The sequence below is a fragment of the Ochotona princeps genome, chromosome 26, assembly GCF_030435755.1.
Source record: "Ochotona princeps isolate mOchPri1 chromosome 26, mOchPri1.hap1, whole genome shotgun sequence".
In the NCBI taxonomy this organism is placed as follows: Eukaryota; Metazoa; Chordata; class Mammalia; order Lagomorpha; family Ochotonidae; genus Ochotona; species Ochotona princeps.
Genome location: NC_080857.1, coordinates 8,971,504 through 8,984,623, shown reverse-complemented (window position 1 = coordinate 8,984,623; position 13,120 = coordinate 8,971,504). Strand labels below are relative to the sequence as shown.

General features: G+C 52.8%; 1 protein-coding gene across 7 annotated transcripts in view; it reads right to left on the bottom strand.

The window, feature by feature from the left end:
* The window catches only part of FOXN3 (forkhead box N3), a 341,535-nt gene that overhangs the window by 176,252 nt on the left and 152,163 nt on the right, over positions 1–13,120 (bottom strand). For 6 of the 7 annotated variants that reach the window (XM_058655362.1, XM_058655368.1, XM_058655369.1 and 3 more), the window contains one exon: positions 2,355–2,911. In XM_058655362.1, the coding sequence (XP_058511345.1) occupies positions 2,355–2,897 (543 nt within the window). In that variant the 5' untranslated portion in view covers positions 2,898–2,911. Of the gene's footprint in view, positions 1–2,354; positions 2,912–7,593; positions 7,892–13,120 lie in introns of those variants that run through there. The other variant, XM_058655363.1, reaches the window with a different exon arrangement.

Sequence of the window (13,120 nt, the reverse complement as noted above, 5' to 3'; positions counted from 1 at the left end):
CCCTGGAGAAAAACAATTGTACCTGGAGCACAACAGGGTTGTCACTCGGTAGTCACAGAGCGGGGGTGGTGGGGGGAAGTGGGGAATCTTCTCTTTCACTCAGGAAGTCCAGGGGCCAACCCCACATGAATGGGCGGGGGGTGGGCAGTGTCCCTCCAGCCCACACAAGCACACCTGGAAGCCTGTGTGGCTCAGAGCAGTCACCAGCTGGCCCTGGGGTGACCCCAAGGGAAGAGGCAAAACACAGAGCCCTTCTCACAAACACTGCGAACAAACTCCTAACAAGAAAACTGGCATTTGATCAGACAACGTGTCAATACAGGTCTGTACAGCTAAGCAGGCAGAACTCAACATTTCATAATATGAACCATCTCAAGTTCAAGGCCATCCCCTTTCAACAGGTGCTATCACTGTTGATCCAGATTGACAAGTGGCATCCCCCAGAAAAGCTGACTCCCACAATCCAACGCAGGTGTGTAGGGGTGCGGGGAAAGGAGGCAGGAGCAGATGGAGTTCCTCCAGGTGTCCCAGAACCCCCATCACCTGCCAGGGCTGGCACATGAGTCATCCCCCCACGTGTGCTTGCACACTTGGGAGGTGGTCTTGTTTAACATTTCAGAGTGTGCACTGGGTAAGTTCCTTTCTGAGCAGCAGCCTTCCGTCCAACAGAGAGACTCAGGCATGCAGCAACCCGCGGCCTGTTTACAAGCAGTGACGCCCGGCCTTGGGGGCCCAGCACTTTCTTCACTGTGTTCTAGGCTGGGAAAAGCCTCCTCAGACTTTCTCTTTCTTGTCACAAGAACGCAACATATTTCAGAAGCTTTTGACACCCAAGGGAGCTGCATCCAGAAGCTGGCCACCGAATGCCCAAACTAAGAAGCAGAGGAAAGGAGAAAAGGATGTGGACTGCCGGGGACAGCGAAGACTTCTCCCAGATGACCAGCTGCACATCTGGGCTGTGACAACTCCATGGAAACAGGTGCTGGGCAGGAGGGACCTGCACCCCAGGAATATGCACATTTGCACCACACTTGAGGCACCCAACAACAACATTTCATAATAGTATGAAAGAACAACCACCCTGCCCTACACCCCCATTTCCGTGTGGGACACAGACTCTCAGTGAACTGCACTGGCAGATAAACCTGAGAAACAGAGCTAGGCCACATCCTTACTCTCACATTCCACTGACAACCACAACATCCTCAGGCTCCAGAAAGTCATTTCTGGAGAGACAGAAATGACCGAGCCAAGCCCTGCATGGCTGTGGACTGCACAGTGGCCCTGGCACCCAAACCAGGACTTCCACACACACAGAAAGTAAGCCACCTGCTGTACACAGCTGCCGTCATCACCCCGGAAACCCAGGACCATGAAGACATGGCAGACAAAACTGAACTGCCAGCTCATTCACTGAAGTGACGTCATTTCCCACAACCTTTCAGATGACAGTTTTCCTGCTCAGACACTGGATTCCATTTCTCTTGTACCTATTATATTCCACGTAACAAAAGATAATAACCAAAGCCATCTTCTTCTAGCCAACCATGGAGCACAAGCCACAGTTTTAGAAGACCAAAGTCAACTTTTGTTAAAGGTAGCCTCTAAAGAGAACCTTACCCTGAGCCAATGCTTCCTACCCATGGAATTACAAATGTGCCACAAACACTGACATACCAGGATCTTTCAAAAAAAGTTCATGGAAGACAGAACAAAAAGATACATGTAACTTGGTGTAAAAATGGTTTTGAAATTCTCACCTAGCTTTTTCACCTTCCATAAACTTTTGGATGACCCGCTCCTGGGTACCAGGCTTGGTAAAAAGTCATCTGCAACACACACACTTCTGTTTGCTCCTGCAGCACACACACCTTCCCAGGCTCTTCCCAATGTCTGTGACTGCCCGTCAGTTCCAGCACACTGGAGAAGCAGCTCATCTTCAAGTTAGCAAGCACTCAGAAAGAATGATTTCTTTTTCTTTTTTCTCTCCCTAATGACCACCCTTCGGTTACTGATCTTTGCTGGAGTCTAGCCCTGACAGGTCCCATCCACCCAGAGGGCACACGCCGTCAGTCACACCTGCAGGTCGCTACTCCGCGCTGATGGGAACCACACCAACGGGAAACCACCACAAAACCCCAAATGCTGAAAACAGCACCAAACTCCATGCTGTAGAACAGGAAGCGCGTCACCACCGACCCCGGCAGGAGTCAAATGAAATCCATCTACAACTACTTGCAGCCACTGAACAGAGGGCACTTCATTATTTTAATGAAGGAAAAAAAAAATGATTACCAAAAACCAAAAACAAAACCAAAGCAAACTCGAGTTCTGGACGCCTCCAGAGGGCTTACCTGACTCCTCTCCTTGTCCACTTTCTTAAAACACTTATTCAATGACAAATTGTGTCTCACTGAGTTTTTCCACCCAGTGGGAGCATTTGCAAAATAGGGAAAATGTTCCAAGATCCAGTTGTAAATATCCTTCACTGGCAGGCGCTTGGTCGGGGAGTCCTCGATGGCCATGAAGATGAGGCAGCTGAAGGAGTAGGGCGGCTTGCAGTTGGGGTTCTGCCTGGCATCATAGGGCATGTCCGAGCGGGCGGGGGACGGGGGCGTGTCGTCGTCCAGGTCCTGGACGGGGCTCACACTCCTGAGGACCGACTCCCCGAAGCTCTTGAGCAGGTTCTTGCTCTCGTGCAGCCAGTTCAGGTTGGTCAGCTCCTCATCCTCCATGGCCCCCTCTTCGTGCCTGAGGTCGGGGAGCGAGAAGTCCAAGTCATGATCCTCCTGCAGAGCCTTGGGGAAACTGCTGCCCCGGTAACACTGGCTCAGTCCGCTGGGCACGCTAATTCCTGAGCTTGCTGGCTTCTTACTGGGAGGCATGACTGGACCCATTTACGTGAAGGCTCCTGGGAAAGACACGGCCAACAAAGGATGAGCTGAGGGAACCCACGACAGAGAAGCACTTGCGTCCTCATTCTCCCACCAATCCCTATGCCCAGCACCCCTTTCACCCTCCTGCCACACGGGAGCCCCATCTCACAACTCCCACCCAGAACCACACAAACCCACGATCCCACCACACGAGATCCGCTGAAAAGAAAAATCAGTCAGCCATTCGGAAGAGCATGGTGTCTGGATACTCCTTCAAGAACAAGACTGAAAATCCTGGCAGCACCTCATGGCTGGAACTGTGTCATAGTGGGTAAAGCCACTGGCTGCAGGGCAGGCATCCCATATGGGCTCTGGCTTGTATCCCAGCTGTTCCACTTCCAATCCAGCTCCCCGCTGATGTACCTGGGAAGGCAGGGGGCGTTCTTGCCTATGTGAGAAGCCTAGAGGAAACACCTGGCTCCTGGTTTCAGCCCGGTGCAGTCGTAACCAATGCAGCCACTTAGGCAGTAAACCAATTCATGGAAGTTGTGTCTCTCCCCCTCTCTCGGTAATTCCACCATTCAAATAAATACATCTCTGGGGCCAGAAGCACAGCATCACAAGCTAAACCAGGTCAAGTTCCGACTGTTCCACTGCCCACCCAGGTCCCTGTTAATGTGCTTGGGGAAACAACAGAAGAGGGCCCAAGTGTTTAGGCCCCTGCACCCACGCAAAAGGCCCAAAAGAAGCTGTGGGCAGGCCTGGCACAGTAGCCTAGCAGTTAAAGTCCTTGCCTTACAGGCGCCAGGATCCCACATGGATGCCGGTTCTAATCCCGGCAACCCCGCTTCCCATCCTATTCCCTGTTCGTGGCTTGGGAAAGCAGTCGAGGATAGCCGAAAGCCTTGGGACCCTATACCCACTTGGGAGACCTGGAAGAGGCCCTTGGCTCCTGGCATCACATTCACATCAGTGCAGCTTCAGCCATCGTGGCTGCCTGGGGAGTGAATCATTGGATTGAAGATCTTCCTCTCTGTCTCTCCTCCTCTTTATATTTCTGACTTTACAATAAAATTAAATAAATTAAAAAAAAAAGCAGCTGTGGGCAATCGCCCCAGGCTGGTACTCTGCTACCTGGTGTGTGTGGCTTACAGTTTATCACCCAATGGCCTGAGGCTCAAAATCTGACCAGAAGGTCAAGAGAAACAGACGTGTCATACTGCCATCACAGTGTCTTTGGCTGGGGGGGTGTCTGCCCTCCTGCCCTTTCCTCTCTTGCCCTTTAAAAGCTGTAAGCTGTGCATTATAAAGCAGACATTCCTCACCAGCTTGTCTCTGTGCTTATGGCCAAAGACCTCGGGGCCTGATGGCAGGCCTAAGCCCTGAGAAGACGCCTAGTTTTGGACTGGCCCAGCCCCAGCCACTGCATCCCTTTGGGGAGTGAATCAGCAGATGGAAGATCTCTCTGCCTCCTTCTTTCTCTGTAACTACGCCTTTCAAATAAAAATAAAATACATCTTAAAAAAATTTATACAACCTTGCAAATACCCAATAAAAGAATAGCAAATTTCACAATGCCTTCTCCCTAAATCTATGCAACCCCTCACTGTGACCCTGGGTGGGCAGTAGGCAATCAACGACCTCCTGATGCCTCACTGAAGTGGTCTTTAGATCTCAGGGCAGGTATGGCCACGCAGGTGCAGTGCATAACTCCCGGCAACTTATTCTTGGTCTCACCTGTCTTCTTAGGAGCCGAAAACACCTGCGGATTGAAGTGCAGTTGTTTGGGATGAAGTTCAGCCTTCTTCCAGTGACAATCACCCCAGCGGCCTTGGCACAAGAGCTGTAGCCACCACAAACACCATCCGCTTCTCATGGCTCCCTCCCACCCCGACAAAAGGCAGGACCAAAACCTGCAAGGCTGACTCCGTCTGGCAAGTGAAAATTCTGAGGAATCCAACTGGAGGAAGCAGTGTGTGCTACATCCTGTTGGGACACTATACCCAGAAAGAGAAAGCTAATAACTTCAGGCAACGCACTAATCCAGGAGAACAAAAGGGGTGGGGTGTGGTGGTACTAGTATAGCCAGCTAAGCAGGGGATGAGGAACACCTGCAATCCAGCCCCTCCTCCAGTTCTGATCCAGCTTCCTGCTAACGTGCCTGCGAGGCAGTAGATGATGGCTCAGGAATTTGGGCTTCGTCCATCCACATGGAGACCTGGAAGGAATTCCAAGTTCCTGGATCCATCACACCATTGCGGCCATTAGGCGAATGAGCCAATGGATGAAAGATCTCTGCCTTTTCACTTTACAATAACAAAAGAATCCATCAAAGGCATCAGGAGCGCAATTGGTAGCTCCAAGACACGAAGGCAAACTCGAGGGAAATTGCTGCCATTCCCCTCCAGCCCCATTGTTGGCTTGTTTATTTTCATCAAAGAACAAGGAAAGAAACAATACCTGCTAGAGAAGAGGAGGTACCAGTTAACAAATGGGATGACCCCACCCTACAGATACCCAAGCAAGTCCGTCCCCAAGGAGATACAAGGAACAGTGAAGATAAGCAAATCGGCCTCCACCCTCTTGGTAGAGCTAACCCAGTATCGGCTTCTAATTTTTCCCCGCCCCCTTACGTAAGATCAGGAGGTGGACTGGGAAAAATAGAATAAAACATCAAAAGCAAAGACACCATCATTCTAAATTTCTAACTGTCCATTAACACTGTATCTGAAATGACCACCAGCAGTCTAGCTGTGAAAATCACACGGGATTCCAGAAAGCACCACGTGGGGCGCTCAGAGTGTCCATGACATGGGAATGGTGGGGCAGGTGTGCTGCTAGGAGATTCTTCCTTCTAAGGAAAGTTCCAAGCACACCACAGCAGCTTCCAGGTTCATCCACAAGGGAACGTCCTTGGGCCAGACAGATGGGTAACCGAGAACCCTACAGGACACAAGGTGTGAGAACAAAACAAATGTAACATCTTAAGGTTTCGGCAGTCATAGAGTGCAACCTGACCCCTCTTCCAACTTTCACCTAAATGAATGGAAGCAAGATCCAGTCCCACAAACATTCCCCAAGATCCCATCAGAAGGTGTTCTGGGTACTGTACTCCCACGGCCCCAGGGCACAACCACTGAAGCCACCAAAGTCAATCTCAGATTGAAAGTTTCAGGGCTCCTAAGCTTCCCAACAGAAAAATGATATCATGGCTGACAGTAATTTAATTGCACTGTTGCTATGACAACATGCTGCTCTCTTTTTAATTTGCCTATCTGTCGGTAGTTTCCCAAAGGAACAAACACGCGATTCTCCATGTTTTCTTTTGTTTTAAACAAACACTACCAGCAAGATGCTTTTTCTGAGAAAAAAATGGCAGCCTCAAGGAGTGGGGGCTGGGAGGGCTCCCGCATCCTGGGTTGTCGTCTGCCGGGGGTGCGGTCCTCACTGCACCCCCATGAATCGGCAACAGGCTGCCGAGCACCACACATGCATGTTAAAACCAAAAAACACCAGTTTCCAGAAACTGCAGCTGAGGAGTTTCCCATTATTATACTCTTAACGACATAATTCGCCAAATCTTTTTTTCCCTCTTATTTTAAAGAGGCATCACGTGAGCCTGCAGTTGAACAAACATCGTTAAGCTGCTGCCAATAGGGTTACTCCACTAGATACGCAAATAGTTATTCCCTGAGCCACCTCCTTACAACTTTTAGGCTTTGTAATTGGTTGATTCGCGCCCCCCCTCCCCACACACACACATAACCTCCAGTTGCCTTTTTTTTTTAATGACTTGTTCGGCTTCCTTGTTTGTTTTAACGGAGGAAAGCTCGGTTTCTTCACTGATCTCAACAAGCCTCCAAATGAACTGACAACGCCGTGAAGGCCCAGCCCTTGGACATGGACTTTAAAAACAAACTTGAGAAATGATGCCCACGCCGCGCCAGGCGGCCTCGAGTTTGAGGGCCGGCGCCCCACTAGCATCTACTGTACTTGTCAAAAACATTTCAAGGGGACCTGCGGGCGCGGCGATTGGCTGCGCCCCGCGTCCATCAGCGGCGTTGCCAGGCGACGGAGAAACTGCTCGGCTCGGCGTATACCCGGCGATCAGAGCTCGCATACCTTCACTGCCGGTCAAATGTCATAAACCTTTGAGTGGCCGCGGCGCGGCCAGCCCCAACAACTAGATCAATCCGAGCCCGCCGTCCCCCCAACTTGTCCAGAACCCGGGCGGGGGAGTAGAGTGGTTCAAGGGGAACTGGGGTGAGGAGGGGTCGGCCCGGGGGGCTCCGGAGGTGGTCGCCGCCTGCACGGTTTGGCGGCGTATGGGGGGGGGAGGGGGATGAGCTTTGTTAGGAGCCTGCTTTCTTTCCTCCCCCCCGTGGGGTCTCCTCCACCCCCAGGCCTGCACCCCCTTCCCGGCCCGGGCAGCGGAGACCACCTCCCTTTCCTCGCAGATCAGACCAACTCTGCCTCCAGAAAGCAAGCTCCGGGAAGGGGCGCGCACGTCGAGCAGGAAACTCTGGCCCGGGCAACTTCCCCGCCCGGGGGGCTCGAGCTCCTCGCCGGGCCAGGCCCTCTCGCGGCCGCCGCGGGGCTCCCCAGGGGCTCCCGGGCTCCTCCGGGAGCGCCCGGCACCGGGTCCCCGGCGGGGCCTCCCCGCCACGACCTCAAGCTCGCACCCCACCCCCAGCCCGCTGGGGCAGCACGCACTCACCTGGCCGGAGCGGGCGCGGGGGCGCCGCTGCCCTTCAGCGCAGCCGGCAAACTTTCGCGGGCGCCCAGCGGGCATCGCTCGGGGACCCCTTGAGGGAGGCGCGGGCGCGGGGCGGCGAGCCCGGGGCTCCGGGCGGCGGGGGGCGGCCGCGGGCAGGGGCGCGGGGGTCGCGGCGCGGCATGGGACCTGCGGCGTCCGCCGGGTGCGCCGCGCGTCCTCCCGCCGGCCCCGCCGCTCTCCCCGCCCCGTCCCGCCTCCCGCTCGCCTCCGCCGCGGCGCGTCGGGCCGGGGCGCGCCGAGCGGCGAGAAATTGTTTCCACTGCAAACAAAAAAAGGCGACACATGACCAGGCAGGAGGAGGGGAAGCGCGGGGAGGGAGGGGAGGGGCGGGGAAGGCCGGGGCGCAGGGGCGGAGGGAGTCGGAGAGACGGAAAACGTGGGCCGGGCCGCTGGCGGCCTGGGGCGTCCGGCGCGGACCCGCCGGAGAGGCCCCTGCGCGCGGCCTCCGCTGCCCGAGTGTCCGGCTCGCGAGGCGCCTCGGGACCGACCCGGACCCCGTGGATTCGGGATCCCGCGCGCCCCGAGCCAGAGTGGCGGGGCAGGTGGGGGCTGCCGGCGCGTGGCCGTCCCTTCCCCCGGCTCCGGCGCTGCGCCGCTGGCAACGTGTCGCAAGAACGCTCCTGCCCCGTCCGCATGCCTTACATGGGTCGAAAGTAAAAATAAAAAGAATTACGATGCGGGCTAGGCTCGTAAGGGAGGGTGAGGCGAGGAGATTCCACTTCTCCCCAACTACCCTGGCTTATTAGCTGGCAGACCCCGAACCCTCCGCCGGCTCCCACTGCCCAGCCCCGGAAAGAGGCACCCGATCTCCAGCCCAGGTGGCCTGTGCCTGCCAGGGGATGGCAGTGGCTAGAGGCGCATCCCCAAGGCCACGCCGGTGGGGGTGGGGAGGAAACTATGCAGGATCGTGTGCCCGGCCCACTCCTGGGCCTGAAGCAAGCCGAGTTCTGGACACACCAACTGACACCACTCAGCCAATGGCGAGCCAAGACACCTCCAGAGAATGGCCACCCCCTGCTCAAGGCACACCAACCGGCTGCTTTCCGAGAAGATGAAAGCCCGGAGTCCAACAGGACACCCTGGTGGTGACATAAAGGATGTGGTTGTACACCGCCTCCAGGTAGCCACACGGGGAGGCTCCCTGAAGCGCAGCCCAGGGCTCTCTGCCCACCAGAGCCTATGCAAGGACTTTGCTGAAACCTGCAGGACCACCGGCTGGGAGGTGCCACGTGGCATTCCCCAAGGCAAGCAGTACCACCCAGCTGAAGGAGAATGAGAGGGAAAAGCTCCTGAAAATGTAAAACCGAGGACACCCAATTACCCTGGGAGTCAGGCAGACTGGCAGCTGGCCTTTTAGGAAGCACCTGCCTCTCCAACTCTGACCAGGCCCTGGCTACTTTCTTTGCAGAGCTATGACAACGCCCACGGGGAGACATTCCAAGGTGGATGCCAGCCCCACCCCTTTCTTTATTGTGTGCAAGATGCGACCCACCCCAAGTCACTAAGCAGAAGTAGGAGGTGGCCACCTGCAGCATCTCTGGAGTTGCAGGGACAAAGCTCGGTCTCCTATAGGTCACGCCCCGTCAGCACATCAGCAGAGGCGTGGTCCAAAACCCCTTGCTCTCCCGGAAAGGAACCTTCTGCGCTCTCAACCCTCACACCACAACCCTGATACCACAGCTCTGTGCAAGCATTTAAACTCACTCCAGTGTCTCAAAAAAGGTGGAGGGGGGGCGAGGCCAGCTTGGGGCCAGAGGGAGCCTGAGGCAGAGGGTGGGGAACAATGAGATAAGCTGCCTTTAATTAGTCTCTTTCTTTGCCTCTGTGGTGTTTTTGGTTCCTTGTATTCTCAAGCCTCTTTCTTAATTTCTCTTCTCCATTACAAAAGCAGCAGGAACTGTGAGAAAGTGTTGCAGGACTTGCACATCTAAAATGGGAGAGGAGGAGGGGACCCCAAGGAGATGTTTGAGGTAAGCCAAAAGGAGGGCTCTGAGAAGCTGGGCTCAGGACACGCTCTCCCACCTAAGGCTGCAGGGACCAAACCCTTTGAGGTCTGGCCCCACCATCTCACTTCTCTCAGAAAGTACCCCTGTGTCTTAGAGGGCAGGAAGTGACTGGGAAATGAGTTGAACTCTCCGACACGTTGTCTTCCAAACACGGTTTGCAGCAGAATCCTACCTGTGTTCTAGAACTCTGGGAAGCAGTGGAAATTTGTAGGGGACCTGTGTGTGACAGCCCCACCTAGGCACTGGGCTGTAGAGCACAGAATTATTATGGGGTGCACCCATCGAGAGTGGGCAAATGAAATGTGGCTGTGTCCCCCCACCCTCTGTCCTGAAGGTAGGTCCTAACAGCAATGGAATGTTAATTCCATCCTCAGCCACTCCTCCCTCCCCACTTAGGTATTTGCTCCTGCCCACCTGTGACTCACCTATCATCGGAGAGGGGATGGTATTGCGTTGATGTAACCACTCCCCTCACAAGCCCCTTTAAAAGGCCTGTGAAGTTGGGGCTCGCTCTCTTTCTGGTCAGGTGCTTCCGTTATTCAGGCACCTTGACACTTGGCTGACCCAGGACAGGTAATCCCCTGAGCATGGTCCCCGTGTACTGCTTAGATGGGACCATGGATATATTAACATTGTTTCTGGCTTGTGTAGTATCAGAGGTTCCAGGAGGGGTGAGGCCTAGCAGTAGTGGAATGTGGGCAGAGAAGCCAGGGAAAGGTGAATGTCTGTAGCTTTGTAAGTATGTCCAGGTTTTTCATAGCATGTCTCTTTGGATAACTTATATTGTTGGGGGAGCTGGGACATAGGTCTTCAGCTTCACGGATGGACTTAAGGATAATGACCATTTGTTCCTCTAGGGGTTATGTTTGGTTGGATTATGATTGGTTGGATTGCCGTATGGACATGTGATTTGCTATTTCTAGTGTGCTCTATTATCACCAAGCTTGGTTAATAAAGACTCCTTAATAAACCTTAGACATGGCTGGTGTGATCTCGCTCACACCCTATAACAGAATAACAAGGAGGGCTACCAAAAGTCTGTGGCAAATGGACTAAAAAACAAACTTGTTTTGATGCAAAATTTGAAATTTGAAAGCAAAGCATGTGATTTATAGAAAATGTGTATTGGGGGTAACAAAAGTCACATGAACTTTTGGAGGTGCCCTGGGCTGCTGTTCAGTTGGCTCCCTGCTGCTGGGTAGCCTTGGCTCACTGATGGCTGTCCCTGGCTGCCAGCACCACGTCTTGAGGTCCCTCTGACCCTTGGCACCCACCTGAGTCAACAGTGTTCAGGTCTTCTACCACATTGCTCGAAATCTCAAGGAAATACTGTGATTGGCCTAGGCCAAGTCAGATGACTGCCCCCTTCTTCCCTTTCTAAACTGAGATAAGGGACTTGATGGAACAGCTGGTTCAACAGGCCTGGGCATGGGAGGTTACTGTAGGAGGATACACTGTAACGGTGGGTGGATGTTCTAGGCCTCAGTTTCTCAACCCAAGATGCCCATGTGAACCACCTGGGAAGCCACACCTAGAGACTCACAGTCCCCCAGAATGTAGCCCAGGAACATGCATTTTCAGAAAGTACCACAGCATGCTGCTGTTTCTCAACACCTGTTCCAGGAAAGAAATGAATGAAACCAGCAGAAGTATTAAACATGACTTTGTTGTGTTAGGGAAATACACTCACGTGTTGAATCAGTACTTACTGGGTGCCCACCAAGTTCACAACACTATGCTAAGTGCTTGAGACAAGGTCTCTATGTCTACAAGTACATGTTAGTGGTAAGGGGACAAATCTATCATGACACTCCTTGAATAAATGCCAGGGTGATTGGCTTATAATACCCTCTAAGCTCAGATAACAGCGGTGTTCCCTAGCTGTTCTGTGAGCCCAGAAGCTGCACTGCATAAAACAGGGTTAAAAGAGATAAATGGGATGGTGGATCCAAGATGAACTAGGAGAGAAAAAAGAAAATGTAAGACCATTGAAGTAAACCCAGTGTCAGCATCACACAGGACACTGGTTCTAGTCCTGGCTGCTCCTCTTCCAATCCAGATCCCTGCTTATGGCCTGGGAAAGCATTGGGGTTGGCTCAAGACCTTGAGCCCCTGCACTCACATTGGAGACCTGGAAGAAGCTCCTGGCTTCAGATTGGCATAGCTCCCCCAGTCACTGAAACCATTTGAGTAGTGAACCAACCAATGGAAAATATCTATCTCTCCTTTTCTCCCTTTCTGTTTTAACTCTGACTTTCAAATAACAATAGTAATAAAATGCACTTTAGAAGCAGGTGTTTAGTGCAAGAATTAAAACGCAGCTTGAGAAGGCCGCATCTCATGTCAGTATGCCTATGTTCAGCTTCCTGCTCTAGTTGAGCTTCCTGCTAAGGTGCACCTTAAGAGACAGCAGTGATGGCTCAAGTAACTAGGGTTCCTGTCGCCCTTGTGGGAGATTCTAATTGAGTTCCTGACCCATCCCTGACTGTTGTGTACACTTGGGGATTGAACCAGTGAATAGAAGAACTCTTTAATATATGTACAACTAGGAGAAGAAAATGCTAAAAACAGTGATATTTAAGTTACAGAGTGACCTCTTTCGCCTGCTTCTCTCATAGCTGTTCATTTTCCAAAGTTTCTGCAATGAATACCTGATACATTTACTGTGTCCTAAACTTGGCTGTGAGATTCCACACAAGTGGTGGTTGTTGAACTTAAGAGTCCATGAGAATCAGCTGGAGAGAAGACATTGAAATGAGGCTACCTGCCTTCCTTGCCCTTCCGACACCCAACCCTCAGCTGCTGCTGCTGCTGGCCTGTGGAGCTACTTTGTGACCCTTTGAAATACAGAAGAGGCTTCAGAGGAAGAATGAGGATGGTTTGTGAAACAACTGGATATGAGAAGACAGGGGAGAGATTTCTTCACCCTGGACTAACAGTCTCAGAGATAAGGTAGGAGAATGATCATGGCAATGGTTCAAAATGAAACAGAAGGCACCCTACTTCCCCTACGTGAACACTACAGCTGGAAGACCCTAAAACTCTTGGGAAGTTTTTGGAAAACCTGGTCAGGCATCCTTTGGACTGTCTGCTCGCCCTCGCCTGGGGTTTCCCTTTTGTAAATTCTTCTTGTCTACATGACAGATTCTGAAGGGTGGAGCCTGAGAAAAGCCTTCTTAGTACTTCTCCAGAAGGGAACAGAGCCAGGAGGCTTGGAGGAGGGGTGTGAGGCAAGGAAAAGTGTGGTGGAACCGGTGAGGCCAAGTTCATTAGCTCAGGTACTCTCGCCGCTTCTTGTCATGTTGCCTTCTGGAGGCAAACTGGAAATACGGTATCTGTCAACTTTGAACATAAACGCAAGTGCAGACCGGTGATCCGGAATCCAGATGGACTCAATTCGTTAGGTCAACAAGTATGTGTTGAGTTATCTATCTGTGTGGTGCCTAGTACTGAACAAAGAG